This window comes from Xiphias gladius, chromosome 18 (assembly GCF_016859285.1).
Source record: "Xiphias gladius isolate SHS-SW01 ecotype Sanya breed wild chromosome 18, ASM1685928v1, whole genome shotgun sequence".
Taxonomy (NCBI): domain Eukaryota; kingdom Metazoa; phylum Chordata; class Actinopteri; order Istiophoriformes; family Xiphiidae; genus Xiphias; species Xiphias gladius.
Window position 1 is genome coordinate 23,811,206 of NC_053417.1, and position 15,352 is coordinate 23,826,557.

Genomic DNA, 15,352 nt, shown 5'->3' on the forward strand with positions numbered 1-15,352 from the left:
CAGTCGCTCAATGCTACTCTCTGATCACTCAGTCAATCTCAGCACTGGCACAGAATAAGATTGTATAAAGATTTAACACTAAACAGGGACAAAAGTCTGTCTGTAGACGTCTACACTACGCTAAAATGTCAAAACGCTCTGGGAGCTTCAGCTGTTACCTGTTTTGACGCTTTTGATAAGTTTTTATATTCAAGTGTCTTTTTGGGCTCTCAAATGTCAAGATTTCATGCTGTGAAGTGTTAGTTTTAGAACACTAAGTTTTAAGTTAAAAATAATGCAGTCAGTTAAAAAGCTGCATTATTTTACTCTGCCTTCTTAAAACTGGACCAGAGAAACATTTAACCTCAATAATAACAACAACTCAAGCTCTGAAGAGTTTTTTTAAAAATATTTTTTGAAGCTCCAGTCAGGCTGCGGAGTGGGTTGTTTGTATGGATGCTACTAGGCTGACTTCTGCTGAAAGAACAAGCGGCATCTGTGAATAATTCCCTTAAAAATATATATTTTTTTGGTTAAAATCACTAAGAGATCATGTTACTTGTTTATGTATTATATGGCACATCTTTAGTGACCAATGGCATAATGCATAAACAGTATTTTAAATCTTTTCTACATTAGAGTATGAATCCTTACTAATGAATGTGTAAATTTTATTACCAAGTGATTTGCATTCATACAGTATAACTGCTGTTACAATTAAATTGTTTATATTATGAGAATTTAGTTGCATGTGGTCTCTGTATTTGCCTCTAACGAGTACTCATAGCAAGTTTATTGTTTACAGAAGGACCTTGTTATCAGAATATCTGCTGTGACTTAATTGTGTTTTAGTTTTTTAATGGCAACCAATAACAAAATGTAACCCTCGATCCCCAGGTTTTGATTAGCTGTAGCCGTACTTCTCCAGCTTTAACAAATATTTCAACACATTTTGGCCTCTGAGCCCACAAAGAGAGCCAGAGAGAAAAACAGCTGTAAATTCCCTACAATGTTAATTTGCTGTTGTAAATTTGTCTGAAGTCTCAAGGCCCAACAACAATAGTTAACTTGTGCAAGGCTGTTTGGTTACTCAGTGTTAGCAGGGTCAGCGCAAAACGTTCCTTAGCATTTAGATGCAAAACTATAAAATACTCAACTAAACCCCACAGACCAGGACAAGATGTACCCAACCATAAGCACAACATAAACAACGTTCAACAACAGAACTGTAGCAAAGCTGATTTATAGCTTTGCTTTTTGAGTATTCAAAGACAGTTCAGAAATATTTTAATCCTCACGTGCTACTCAGAATAAATGTACCTGACGTTTTTTTGTAGTGATCATAACTGGAAATATTATTCTACGTTGAATGGTATTTCTCTCTGATTACACAGAATATCTATTTCATATACATCCCAATATCTTCTTACCACTGTGCATTATTAATAATGGTACGGTGTGTGTGTGTGTGTGTGTGTGTGTGTGTGTGTTTGTGTAGTGTCCTGTGAGGCTCTAATAACCTTCCGCTGCCCTCATTATGACTGAAGGTGCACAGCGAAACACACTTCCAGTAAAGGAACTATGAAAACAGCATTGGACAACAAATTCAACACTGGGGATTACAAATCAGAAAACAATGAGATTCCATTAATAAGAGTTACTGTGGAAATGAACTAAAACATTATAATCAGGACACTGTTTTCTCAAAATTATACAGTCCCTCACACCAGGAAGAAACAGAGAATCATAAGATTGAGTCCACATAGGATATACAACACAATAATTAATCTAGTGAACACACACACAGGATCCACAGGAGTAAAAGTAAGAATAATAAAATAAAACAATGATTCAACAGTTACTTAAAGAATGTAGCATTAGCAACAAATTCAGACAGCTAGCGTTGTGGCTAGCTTGGTAATGAGTGAGCTGATCACAGAAAAACTCAATTCTGCTAAATAACAGATCAACAATCACCAAACAACAAAAGGAGTATCTATAGATAATGCACAAACAACGGTATTTTGGGGAGCAAGTAAAAGATGCTTGAATGCTGATCCAAAATGGTGGATGTAACGACTGGCCGGGTTCCAAAAGTATAGGGAGAGATTTCAGCCACATGCCACGTTCACATCATATCGTTTAAACCGTAATTACAAGGTGTAATTCCACGTCAGAGTTATAATTAATTTCTGACAGTGATGATACCTCCCATTTGGTGAAAAGACCCACAGCCATGTCAACAAACTGTTGGCAGGATTTCTGCAAATGCATCACTGCTGGCAGTTGAAATAAAATCAAAATAAAAAAACAGTATTAACACTTATACAATCAATTCCGCTAGTTTTATAGGAGCTGTACGCTGTTTGCTTGTATCTGGTTACACTTGGTAATGAACAGCTACCAATACATAACACAACAAAAGCAGCTAATTTCGACTTTTTATCTGGTGTGACTACAAGGTTAGCACCAGGGCTAAGCACCTTGGTATGATCAGTGAACACTCCCAAGTGAGAATAACGGGTGTTTTTCCCGTTCTTCCCATTCTGGCAACATTCATGAATGCAGGAGCAGGCTGTGTCTGAAATAACTCCCTATTCACTGTATAGTGCCCTGAAAAATTCGACAATGGAATGAAAAAAAAGCAGTGTCCATTGTATGTACATGGTTTCTGCTAACAATCTGCGTTGCATTTTTTTTGATGAGAACATTACCATTGCGTAACTCTACACCTGGCACTGATGACGAAAAATGAGGATGATTAGTAAGTGTCCGAAATCCCAACAAGAGCTGTGAAATGGGAGGTTCCAGCACATTCTATATTCCCATTTTAGATATCTCTAATGTTACTCATGCAGTTGTTAACAAAACATGGCACCACAGCTGCTTAGTTCTATGAAAACTGAGACAGAATTTAAAAGCTGCAGATTTGAAAATCTGTTTTCTAAACTGCATAATCTTTAGCTTAAGTTCCTTGCCAAAATCCACCTTGGGGGTGGTAGTTCACAAACTCCCTCCAAAAATTTTACGTAGACAAGCCTGTACCTTAGAGGTTTTATCAAAGAAATTTTGTAACACAGTTTTAATCATTTGGACTAATGATTGAGTTTCATGCGGATCCAAGCCGTAGAAGTTCTCCAACAATGAGTCATGTAACATAGTGTATGGGCAAAAATGAATTTCGACTTTCACTTCCAGAGCCAGGGCCGCTCTGAAATAGCTCCGCCCGGTTTACAACTGTATTGAGTAAACTACTGTGTGTGTGTTCATTAAAAGGAGTAGTGAATGAGTGAACAACGGAGAGATTTCAGACACAGCCCATGTCAGTTAAACTGCTGTAGATCTGTGACAGCAATAGTTGCTACTGTTGCAACAGTATATTCAACTGAAACCAAGTGGTGGTGGCAGAACAAACATTAATTCATATTGTTATATTAATTTCTATCCTGATACATCAACAAAAAAAATCTGAGACAGCTGTTTTTTTAAGTTTTTAAGTTTGTAAGTTACTTAGCTGGAAGCAGGAGTGAAGCCAGAAATCATATCGTGGGTGGACATAGAGGCAATAGGTGCAATATTTTTGCAAAAATTGGCAACTAATTGCCATAACATTACTTGTTAAATCGCAGTAGGGGCAGTAGGAATGGCAGCAGCCTGGCAATCCCCAGTAAACGTGCACAAATGTGCAACACAGTGGGGACAGAGCATGTAAACATCTTAGCTATGATCACTGCACTGTTAACAATGAAATTATTTCACTGCAATCCAGTTCAGTCAGTTTTGTTTCAGGGAAAGCATGAACAAAGTTCAGTCTGGGATGCTCTGATGCCAGGGTTTATCTGGTTCAAAGTTGACAGAAGAGCGATTTCACTGTACAGTTTGTAATGGAGGATGAGCAGGGCATGTAGGACACCGTTCACCTTGGGAAACCTTGTCACAGCAGTTTAAAATAATGTCCACTAGGCTGCTTCAGGTCCACCACCGGGGAAATCAAGTGCTGGCAGGTTGATTTGGAGCTGAATTAGCATCCACATCCAGCTACTTACTGCCTGACGGGGAGATCAGGCTTGTTTACGGCACAGCTTTGAAACTGACGAGTACTTTTTTTCATGGTGATTTGTCGTTTTTTTTGTTGTTTTTTCTTTATTTAAACTTGAGACCAACTAAAAGCAGCTAGCTTGCTAGGCTCCAGTTCCCCTCCTCTGAGCAGTGCAGCCGTTTCACACTGAGTGACAGAGAGGAAGATGGTGGAAAGATGAACAGTTATTATTAATTGGTAAACAAGACCTAAACATATTAAAAGTTTTATTTTCAGTTGTCCCTAGATCCAGAGAAAGGTTTAAAAATAGCTATGGACTGGTATTAATTAATTCAGATTTTACACTGTGACTTTAAGCCCTGTGATTGAGCTCCAAGTGGGTGGGCCCGGGCCGAGGCCTACCAAGGCCCACATGTGCCTATGTGTATGATTGGAAAATGCGCAACAGTCATTAGTTTTAATCTCTGTTCGTTTGACACATTGGAGGAAAGTGTAGAGTAAACAGGAAACGGTTTGGTAATGAACACGAATGCAGCCAAACTGCTAATCCTTCCCTCATTCAGCAGATGAGTGTAAAAGTGTCAAACTATACACTTTTTTAAGTGGAGGGGTACTTTAGATGAACTGTGTGTGCTCGAACTGGCGTCAGCTTCCCAAAGTGTGTGAGTTTACCAACACAAAATGACATCAACTCTTATGTCACTCTGAATGTGCAATCGGGTTAGTGTGACCTGTGTCACATTTTGTGTGTGTGAATGCGTCATGCCTCTCCATATGATTTTGTGTCATGCACTCTATGGTTTACATGGAGAAGAGCTATCTGTTTATTTCCAACATAGGAGCTTGTAGGCAGACCCACAAACACCAACATGACCGTGACTGTTCAGAGAAGTTCCCCTTTTTACCTTCACAGTCCACCAACACTCCCCAGTCCTGTTTTTCTTCAATCTCAAAATTTCATAGAAAATGAAGTTTTTCACAGAGACTGTTATTACTACTCTCAGGTAAGAATTTGGATTTTTCATTGTTTTCAGCATTTTTAATTGAGTCTTAATAGTCTAATGACTTCCTAAAGTGTTCTACAAATTAACATTGTCTATCTATCTATCTATCTACTGTACATAGTTAATCCTATAATTATAACATATCTATGTGGTTTATATACACATGTTTTTACTCTTGGATGTGTCTTTTATAAGCCTACATAGTCCAGCGTTGTCCAGCAAAATTATTCATAATTTCCTCGTATTATTATAGTGATCTGATGCATGGGAAAAATCATCTGTTATAGAATTGATCCTCCTCTTAGTTTCTCATTTTGAGGATTTAATGAAAATTTTCAGCGTTCTTTCTTTTTCTTGAGAAGAGAGAGATAAGAAAAACAACAGTGTGGTTTCACAGGAGATCACTTGCTGTAACTATTTCTTAACAAATAACAACTGGATGCCCTGATTTCCAGGAGTCTTGTCATCACCATCATTACAGAAATAAACTGTTGTTGGTCAAAAAATATTTTCTGCACATAACTCTCCTTAAAGCCACGATGATCTTTTTCCTATTTATGTTGGTGTATGGATTAAACGATTGAGCTATAATGTGTTTATTAGTGAGCTTTAGAGGTGCTGTTAAGAGTATTTTTGAACTTTGGACAGAGCCAAGCTAACTGCCTCCCACAGTCCAGTCTCTATGCTAAGCTATGCTAATCACCTCTTTGCTGTAGTATACCTTCCTAAGGTACAAGTGGCTATAATCAGTATTTTTAAACTATGTAATAAATGACAATGCGAAAACAATACTACAACATGAGAGAGGTTGCTTGGAGTGATGAACCTGCATCGGATTGAAACTGCAGTTCCCCTCAGCTTTACAGAGCTTTATTGGAAGTTTCAGCTCATTGTTTAGCTGACCTGCTGCAATTTTTCTGTTTTAGTTCACTCTCAACACGCTCAAAAGCAGGCAGCTGTTTTCAGTGAAATAGCTCTAAAAAAACCACTACCTGCTCAGCACCAAATAGCAGACAGACACAGTTCGGGACTAGTTGGTGAATGTAGTGGATCATTTAGCAGCTAAAGAGCCCTCAAAAGTGGGTAGAGACCAAAAAAAGAGCTAAAAGAGAGTGAACACTGGACTTACATTCATCTGGTGACCTGAAACTTGACTCCAAATGAATGATAGTGTTGCTCTGTCACCGCTGGATGTGTAAATAAGCAACTGTCAATGTGTTCACAGATTTTTTTCTGTGACCTCCCAAAAATCAACAATGCTAAGCTTATTTGCTTTCTTGCTGAGAGTTAGATAAGAAGATCGATACCAGTCTCATATATTTGTCAGGTCAACTTGAAGCTGGAGCCAGGAGACAGTTAGCCTAGCATAGCCTGGAAGACTGGAAAGGGGCAAACAGCTAGCCTGGCTCTGTCCAAAGGTAGTTAAAATCCTTCTACCTGCACCTCTAAAGCTTACTTTTTAACACATCATATCTCATTTGTTTAATCTGTACAAAAAGCGAAGTATTATGTGCCATACTATTTACTGGCCAGGCACAGTGACGTTCTGGAGTCTTGCTGACCCTGTGATGCTGCCAGGGAACAAGTGGAGACTTTAGAGGTGCTGGTGGGCACATTTTACCTTTAGATAGAGCTGGGTTAGCTGTTCCCCTTGTTTCCAGTCTTTATGCTAAGCTAAGATAACCAGCTGCTAGTACCAGTATCCTCTTATTTATCGTACTGACATGAGAGTGGTATCAATCTTCTCATCTGTCTCTCAGCAGGAAAGCAATTAAGCGCATTTCCCCTAAGGGTCAAACTATTGTTTATCTTTGTTCAGGTTGTATTTTTTATCCTCAGGAGCAGAAAGGGATCTCGCAGACAGGTTTTAAAATCTGTCCTCTTCTATCTCTGGGATGTGTACTCTGCACCTACACCTGCTGGCCGAGACGTCCTGACTCTGCTGTCCCTCTGTTTCACGCTCGCCATTGTCACCGGTGGCCTTCTTCATCACTGGCTGTCTAGGACCTTGAGATACGACCATGACCCGTCTGTTCAGACCGCATGCATCTACAGTGTGACTATGTTTCTGGTCTCATTCCTGTGTCACCCTCTGCGCTGTGTGCTGACCATGATTCTGCCCACTGTCTGTACTAAACAGGGACGCAAACTCCTCATCTCAGCATGTGTCATGATTTTAGTGGTCAACGTCATCCCTAATATTACAGTGAATGTAGGGGCGGTAGCACGCATCCTGAAGTGCACTGCTGAGGGTTTTACAAAGACTTTATTAAAATCGTCTGAACCCTTGAACAAAGCGAAGCAGGACCTTGTTGAAGAAACCATCAAAGTGAGGAGGGAAGACTTGAGCATTGTCACTAATTTAAGGAAGTTAGATCATTTTATACATGTTGATGTGTCAGAAGTTAAAAGCAGGTTTAATAAAATTATTCGGCTGATAGAGGTCAACTTCTCACATGCCGGGAACCTGCTAAAAGAGTGCAAACTGCTGTCAAATCGGGTTCTTGCTGCCTTTTTTGTTGCCTTGCTAATCTTTGAATCTGCACGCTACTTGAAATCTTACCTCACATCAGTTCAGTTTGATAATGGCTACATCTACAAAAAGCTCCTGAAAAAAGAAACTCACGCTGGTGACAAAAGACCAGCAAAAAATAAAATAAATCTCACAAGCTGTAAAATAACAAGTCAGGAAAGTACCTCTTGCTTCATATCACTGGTTGTGGTAACATTATATTTCATTGGGATAACTTCAATAGTAGCTTTGGATCATGTTGTGTATCATATAGTTCAGGTGACTGTGCCCTGGTTACTGGATTTTCCTCCTACATCTGCCAGCATAAGTGTCAATTATAAGGTAAGACAGCACACTGCAGCTACTTTTATTGTACCTGAAGCATTTATTTCCTCCGTTTTAGGCTTTTCGTGTATTTGCTCTTGTTTTTTAGGTTCAGTTGTTCCTCCACGCACTCTGTAACATACGACAGTCCTGCGTCACGCTGGAGCTGACAAACTTCCACAGGGATTACAACTGGACCTTTAGCCCCGAGCCATCGCTCTGTGATGTGAAAACTTCCGCTCCGAACCTGGGAGTCACACTCCTGCTGGGATGCCTCTGGCTGATGAGCTACTCTATGGTGTTCCTCGAGGTTTACGCCAGGCGCCTGCGCAGGAAAATCTCTGCATCCTTTTTCAGAGAGCAGGAGGAGAGGAGAATGGCTTACTTGATGAAGAAAATACAAGTGAAGCAGGATAAAAAAGAGCAAAAAGAGACTATTTCCTTTGAGGTTTCCTGTGTGTGAAGTTGTCACTGCACATTGCAGTTCTTGCCTGCATTTTTCTGATGATATTTTTGAGCTGCCAGCAGCATGGCATTGTCAGTCAGTCCAGACTGAAATATCTCCCAACAACTATTGGATGATTTGTCATGATATTTTCTACAGACATACTTTGGTCGCCAGAGGATGTGGCGTACAGACTTTGTTGATCCCTTGACTTTTACTCTAGTGCCACCATGAGGTTAACATTTAGGTTTTTAGTGAAATGTCTCCACAACTATTAAATGGATTGCCATGATATTTGGCACAGATATTCAAGCTGCCCAGGCAGTGAATGCTCATGACTTTGGCGATCCCCTGACTTTTCATGTAGCACCACCAGCAGGTCAAAGTTTTTAGTTGTCCAGTGAAATCTACCTGATGAATTGGCACAAAATTAGTACAGAGATTCATGGTTCCTACACCATCTGTCTAATGATATTGGTGATCCCGCCACTTTTCCTTTAGTGCCAAGATTAACGTCTACCATTTTGAGTGAAATGTCTCAACAAATAATGGATGGATTGTCATTAGATTTGGTACAAACATTCATGTCCACCACAGGAACTTTCAATCCAATGATCAGGCCCAGATATAATTATTCAGTTTTTCTTTTAAGTCTGCATCGCACCATTCAGCACCCTCATGCTGATTTTTCTGTTTCATAGGCTTGTGAGAGAGCTTCCTGTGTATGAGCGACCCTCATAACAGCTTTCCCTCTAAGCGTATAACCACTCGACAGCCTCCTCTTAGGCACTCACACTAAAACCCGATGTGGTTTTTCATAGATGTATAACAACATCTGCTGAGTTTGCTTCCACCTTGTTTTTTTAACACATGCCTGGTAACAGTTTTTTTTTTTTTTTCAAAGAAAGGTGCCTTACATTTTTCTGTGCTGTGTGTGCAGTGTTGTTTTTCCTCTTGTAAAGTTCAGTCTGTGTAATTCCTTGTGTTTTTTATCCCTCAGCCCCACTAGATGCCACTATGGTGCTTTGGAATAATGAGGACAGAGAATAATATAGTAACTCCTGCCTGCCAATGAACAGCAATAGATTAGATCTCACAATTTTTTCGATACTTTATTGGCCTAGATACCTTAATAGATTAAATGAATCTGTTTCATCCACACATTCAATAATTCACCAGCCTATTTTAGTGTGGCCTTACAAAAAAAAGAATCACAAAAGTCCTTTGAATATCAATACACTCCTTCTTAAAATCCCCATGGGGCTTCAGGAGTTTATTTTAAGACCTCATCCCAGAATAATAATAGAATACCTCTTCAGCATCTATTTTTACTCCTGACTTCATGATTGTCTCAAAATTCAGCAGCCTGTATAAAGATGATACACTTTTGTTGGTCCAGAAATGATAAATCATTCATGTATTTTCTATTACTATGAATTCTCACCTCAGTGTGTTGCTTACTGTGTGTGTGAAAGCTCTGGGCTTATGCTCACTGGAAATGCACTGAGCTGAAAGATGGATTATTGTTAAAACAAATAAAAATTAACCCCTAACGTCCAATTTTGCCCTTCTGTTTCTCCACTGTCTGACACCCTGTCATGCTGTATATGTTCTGTATCAGCTTGTTCCAGGTCTTCATTGAAGGTATATGATGTAAAATATTAAAACTCAAGACACTGTTTTTACTGCTCCACAATCCCAACAAATAGAAATATCCTAGATGTCTTTGATATTAAATACATTTCACCAAAGCACGGCCTGGCATGCTTGGTACCTTCAGAAACTCTGAATCTCAACTAAAATTCAAATCTATGTCTGTGGGTTTTTTGATGCACAGCATGACATTTCCAGTGACCGGCACACCAGCAGGCTATAAGGAAATAAAACAAGATTAACATATAAATTTGACTAGAGATATAAATGAAGACGCAAGTCGTTGGACACAATATATGACAGACTTCTTAGCATGCGGCAGCTCGATCAGACAATTACCTGGACAAGAACTGTTCTGCAGGGTTTTTTTTTCCTTCTGTGAAGCTTTTATCTGTTCATTAGAGGCAGTCTTTTGGACTGCACGCTCTGCGACAAAAAACTAGTCTTCTATGAAAATGCAAGCACCTAGCATCTGTCTTGTATTAGCATTCATAATGACAGTCCTGTCCACAGATAGAGGGTTAAAGAGGTCTCCAAGCTCTAATTGGCTTTTTAGAATCTGTTCTCGTAGCTTTGAGAAACAGATTAGATTTCACTTTAATCTCTGCCTGATAGCTCAGTATGAGCATCCCAAATGTCACAGGAACAGAAAGAATCTTAATCATATGATGTGCATTCCCGTTCGTCCCTCTTTTTTTACACTCCTGAATCTGTGCAGAACCAAAGAGTCCAAAGAAGTCAATTTGTCCCATGACACAAGAGGAAGTATTAAATAAATAATGTCTGCCTTGCAAAAAAAAAGAAAAAAAGAAAAAAAGAAAAAAGAACTGCCTCATAATTAGTGCCATTTCAATTCAATGGCCACTGCAGTGGATGATGTGTTGAATTGCTGGTTATCTCTCTCCTCTGTTCTTTCAATAATTAAAGGTTTTATGGTTACAGCCATGGCCACGTTGGTTGACATGACATTCTGTGCTTGGATGGAGAGTTGGAATTGATTTTCAAGTTGATGGTTGAACAAGGCAGTGTGTTCTAGCGTGGATATAATGGTGTGTGATGTGAGAGGGAGGGGTGCACTGGGAGAATAGGGAGGGAGAGAGCGGCATATGTGCACAACTAGAGCGGCTCTGGAGGAGGACTAAACAGTCATCTGTGTTTCTTGGTTGACTGCACCTGAGGGCTGCGACCGTGTCAGAGTGAGCGCTGCTTGTTGCAAAGGATGGTAAGCTGCCCATTTTTGGCTCTTGAAAATATTTATTTATTCTACCAGGATTTTATTTTCTAGACTTGAATCAACTGTAAATGTCGTTGCATTTTATTTCTTCTTTATTTATGAAAAGGGGAGAGTAATAGTTTTTGCTGAGAGGAGGGTAGTCTGACTTCTCTGGGAGAGCAAGGGAGGGTCTTTTAATTTTTACTCTCCCTAGTTTTATATTTCAGCCTTCCTTCACAAGATGAAGGTGATTAAGATTAAGATGTTCTCTATTATATGCAGATGACAAAAATCCTTAATTTTTCCCATCAAAGTCAACTAGTTAATAGGACCAATATTTCAAATATGAGAAAAGCAGAATACACGTGGATCATTATGGATAACAGTGATTAAATGTTATCTCTATCAGCAGTTGTTCTCCCTACACTTTTAGTCTGCATCATAACAAAAAGTCTAACAAATAAAGTTAAATATGTCACAAAATGTTGGCCTTTTATTTGGCATCTCTTTATTCCATCATAGAGCGTGGCTGGAATATTCATACTTCTTATTATGTTTGCCATAAATTTAGTAATTGTTAATTCCACTTCAAATGCGCACACTGGTAGTTGTTGTGAAAACTTTTATTTCACTGATATAATAAACCTGCAATAAGTGAATTTTTTTTTTTTTTTTTTTTTGCCACCTGGGAACATTGGAAACAAACTGTGAACACAACATTGGCATATCATGTCACTCCAATATTCACTCCCTTTTAGTTCTGGTTTTGGATTCCATTGACTTCTGAGGGACAAATCTGACTCTTTAGGAGCTAAATGCCCCACTAGGTTCAACAACTGGTTCCTGACACTTCTGTCTGTTGTTTGGTGCTAAAGTGTTTTAGAGCTTTTTTTGCTGAAATCAGGTGTTTTTAATGACCAAAAATTACGCTATGAGAGGAGTGAGAGTGAATCAAATCAGTAAAGTTGTGGTCGGATAGCTAAACGATGAGTTGACCCTCTCTATAAAGCTCTCTATAAAGTCAAATGGAGCTGCAGATTCAGGTGATAATTTTCTGTAGGTTCCTTTCTATGAGTGATTCCATTCACAATACATTGTAATTTGATACATTGTTATTATAAAAATATGAATTATAGTCGCATTAAGGTTTATATTAGATTACACCATCTCAAATTCTTTATGCTTTGCCTCTTTTAGTTATCAATGCTGAAAAGAGTTATACCAACTCAGTACTATATTTTTAGATATTGGAGTGTGGGATATTGCAGTTTTCTTTTTCTAAGTCAAAGGCTGAGTACAATATTAATAAGGTTGGACCAAGCGAAATTAAAAATTCAACCTCCAATTTTCGTACAGTCCCTAACTATTCTTTTTTTGCATTTCTGTCTTTAGGATTCTTGTTTTGTGCCCCTGGAAATCAACTGAATTGTGGCCACATCACTTGGACACGATGGAGAACAACACAACCGTCTTTCAGGATGTCACCCAGGTTTTAAATCTGACAGAAATGCCTCTGAAGCCTCTTGAAGAGCAGGTCATAACAATATTTTTGACAATGCTCATCTGTGGAGTTGGGATTGCTGGGAATATCATGGTGGTGCTGGTTGTGCTACGCACTAAACACATGGTGACCCCAACCAACTGTTACCTTGTCAGTCTGGCTGTCGCAGACCTCATTGTGCTCTTGGCTGCAGGGCTGCCCAATATCTCTGATGTTGTAGCCTTCTGGATATACGGCTACACAGGATGCTTGTGCATAACTTATCTTCAGTACCTGGGCATCAACGTGTCATCCTGCTCCATCACAGCGTTCACCATTGAACGATACATTGCCATTTGTCACTCCATAAAGGCACAGTTCATATGCACCGTTTCCCGGGCAAAGAGGATCATAGCTGGAGTCTGGGTTTTCACCTCACTCTACTGCATTATGTGGTTCTTCTTAGTGGACACAAATGAAACCGTCTATACCAATGGAGTGGTGGTCACTTGTGGCTACCGTGTCTCCAGGAGCCTCTATATGCCAATCTATTTCCTGGACTTCACTCTGTTTTATGTGATCCCCCTCATTGTGGCCACGGTGCTTTACATACTCATTGCGAGGATTTTGTTCATGAGCCCTCTGCCATCGCATCTCAGCGACAGAGGAGGGTCGGTTCACCAGGGTCACTCCAACAGCACCAACCAGGCCAACAAGGGTGCTGTCTCGGCAAGGAAGCAGGTACTGGGAGACTTGACTGACACACAGTTTAGAGCAAAAAAGAGAAAACTCCATGTTTATGAGAAAATATTTACATCTTAATAATTTCTGATTAAGAAATCTCTTTTTTAGCTAGACCTCACTGTAGATGTGAAAAAAAAACATAGTGGGTCAGGATTTTCCAAATCTTGATTACTTCCTCAGATTTATAATTTTTTATCATGCTAATACAGTGGCTGTAGGGATGGCAATGTTAATTGGTTTGGTTGGTCCACCACTTTTGTCCAGACTGAAATACCTCAACAAGTATTGGTAGATTCTCGATAGACATTCATGGTCCCCATATGATGAATCCTACTGACTTTGGTGATCCCCTGACTTCTCCTGTGGCGCGACCATACGGTTGACATTTGTGATTTTGAATGAAATGTCTTGACAATAGCTGATGAATTGAAGTAACTTTGGTGAGTTTTCATCTACGGCCATCAGATCAAAAGTTTAATTTGTCCGATGCTTTGGTTTCTGACCAAAAACCTGCAAAACTAATGACATTGCCATCTGCCTCAGATGTACTTTGTGTTCAGTAAGCGTTACCATGCTAACATACTAAACTAAGATGGCGAACATGGTAAACATTATACCTAGAGAACATCAGCATGTTAAACTGCCAGTATGCCTCATCGTCAGAAGTGTTTTTCAGATGGTCAAATAGCTTTGGAAACCCCAGACATCAGAATTGGCAGGTCTTTGTCTGACAGTTTCTGTAATTTTCTGACCCCGACAATCCGACATTCACACGCACTCCACACAGTGTCTGGCTAGGTGGGAAGCAAGCACTATTGATGTGTACAAACGAATGCAACACTATGATTATCTTCCAGCAGAAAGTGACTGAAAATGTGCCCTTTTGTCCCCATATTTAAACGATAATCGTCAGGTTCTCTATGGCAGCCAGCTTTTCACCTTGCCTTCGAGTGTGGCTGATCGGAGCAACTATAAACATTTCAGCCCGTTATATGAACTTGACTTTTTTCTGACCTGAAGGGTCAGGTTATGCTTATTGTGAGTATGTTAGCATGCTGACATTAGCATTTAATTCAAAGCACCACCACCCTGAAGTACAGGTGCTAGCAAGGCTGTAGATTCTTGTTATCAAACGTCTTCCACAATACTGATATATATTTATACATATGCCTGTTAAGATAATTTTAATTGTACTTTTCCTGACTATTGTCACATAATTACACGACTCTCTTGTCCTTTTTTCCTTGCTCGTCTATCTCCTTCTTTCTATCAACAGATAACAAAGATGCTGGCTGTGGTGGTCGTCCTCTTCGCCTTGCTCTGGATGCCTTACCGAACACTGGTGGTGGTCAACTCCTTCATTGACCCGCCTTACCACAACACCTGGTTCCTGCTCTTCTGCCGGATGTGCATCTACACCAACAGTGCCATCAACCCCATTATTTACAACCTGATGTCTCAGAAGTTTCGTGTCGCCTTCAAAAAGCTCTGCAAGTGCAACTGGCCACACAAGGAGAAGGCAGTCGAGTACAATGTCCCAATGTATTACGGTGTGATGAAGGATTCATCTCATGAGAGCAACGAGCTGGTCACAGAGCAGGAGGACGTGAGCGGCCAAACCATCAAGAGGTTCAACATAACGGATGATGACACAAGCACTTTCAGCATCTCTTAATAAAGGATGTGTTTGTTGGGTTCATTAGAACAGACTATGTGTATGATCAATTATTTGTGGATATCTTTACTTTTAATGTTTAAAAATCACTGTTATTTCCACCTGTTAGAAAAAGTATTTCCTAGGCTGGAATCTGTATATATTCTTCTTGTTTGCTATGACACAGGTTGTATTTGTGGTGTCATAGTTGTGGTACTTTTGCATCACTATTGTAACTATGTCGTAAATACAGTATTTGAGATCAGGCTTTAGTGTACTTCAAACTGCTTAGTGGAACATGCCGG

At 39.6% G+C, this 15,352-nt stretch overlaps 3 protein-coding genes across 4 annotated transcripts in view; all 3 read left to right on the top strand.

The window, feature by feature from the left end:
* Positions 1-679, top strand: part of slc13a3 (solute carrier family 13 member 3) — a 9,345-nt gene extending 8,666 nt beyond the window's left edge. The window contains exon 13 of the mRNA XM_040153655.1: positions 1-679. This exon is cut by the window's left edge and continues 159 nt beyond it. Coding sequence (XP_040009589.1) covers positions 1-24 — 24 coding nt within the window. The 3' untranslated portion in view covers positions 25-679.
* A 4,141-nt stretch (positions 680-4,820) lies between these two features.
* LOC120804288 (osteoclast stimulatory transmembrane protein) lies at positions 4,821-9,196 on the top strand. Of its 2 annotated transcripts, none has more exons than XM_040153652.1 (3): positions 4,821-5,022; positions 6,862-7,876; positions 7,968-9,196. In XM_040153652.1, exons 1-3 carry the CDS (start codon positions 4,985-4,987, stop codon positions 8,319-8,321), a joined length of 1,407 nt encoding a protein of 468 aa, XP_040009586.1. In that variant the 5' UTR covers positions 4,821-4,984; the 3' UTR covers positions 8,322-9,196. The 2 variants fall into 2 exon arrangements, with proteins under 2 accessions (XP_040009586.1, XP_040009587.1); XM_040153653.1 differs by having other exon boundaries at positions 6,868-7,876.
* Positions 9,197-12,619: 3,423 nt separating this feature from the next.
* Positions 12,620-15,068, top strand: LOC120804290 (thyrotropin-releasing hormone receptor-like). The gene is made up of 2 exons (XM_040153654.1): positions 12,620-13,390; positions 14,670-15,068. The coding sequence occupies exons 1-2, from the start codon at positions 12,620-12,622 to the stop codon at positions 15,066-15,068; spliced, it is 1,170 nt and encodes a 389-aa protein (XP_040009588.1).
* The last annotated feature ends 284 nt before the right edge of the window (positions 15,069-15,352 follow it).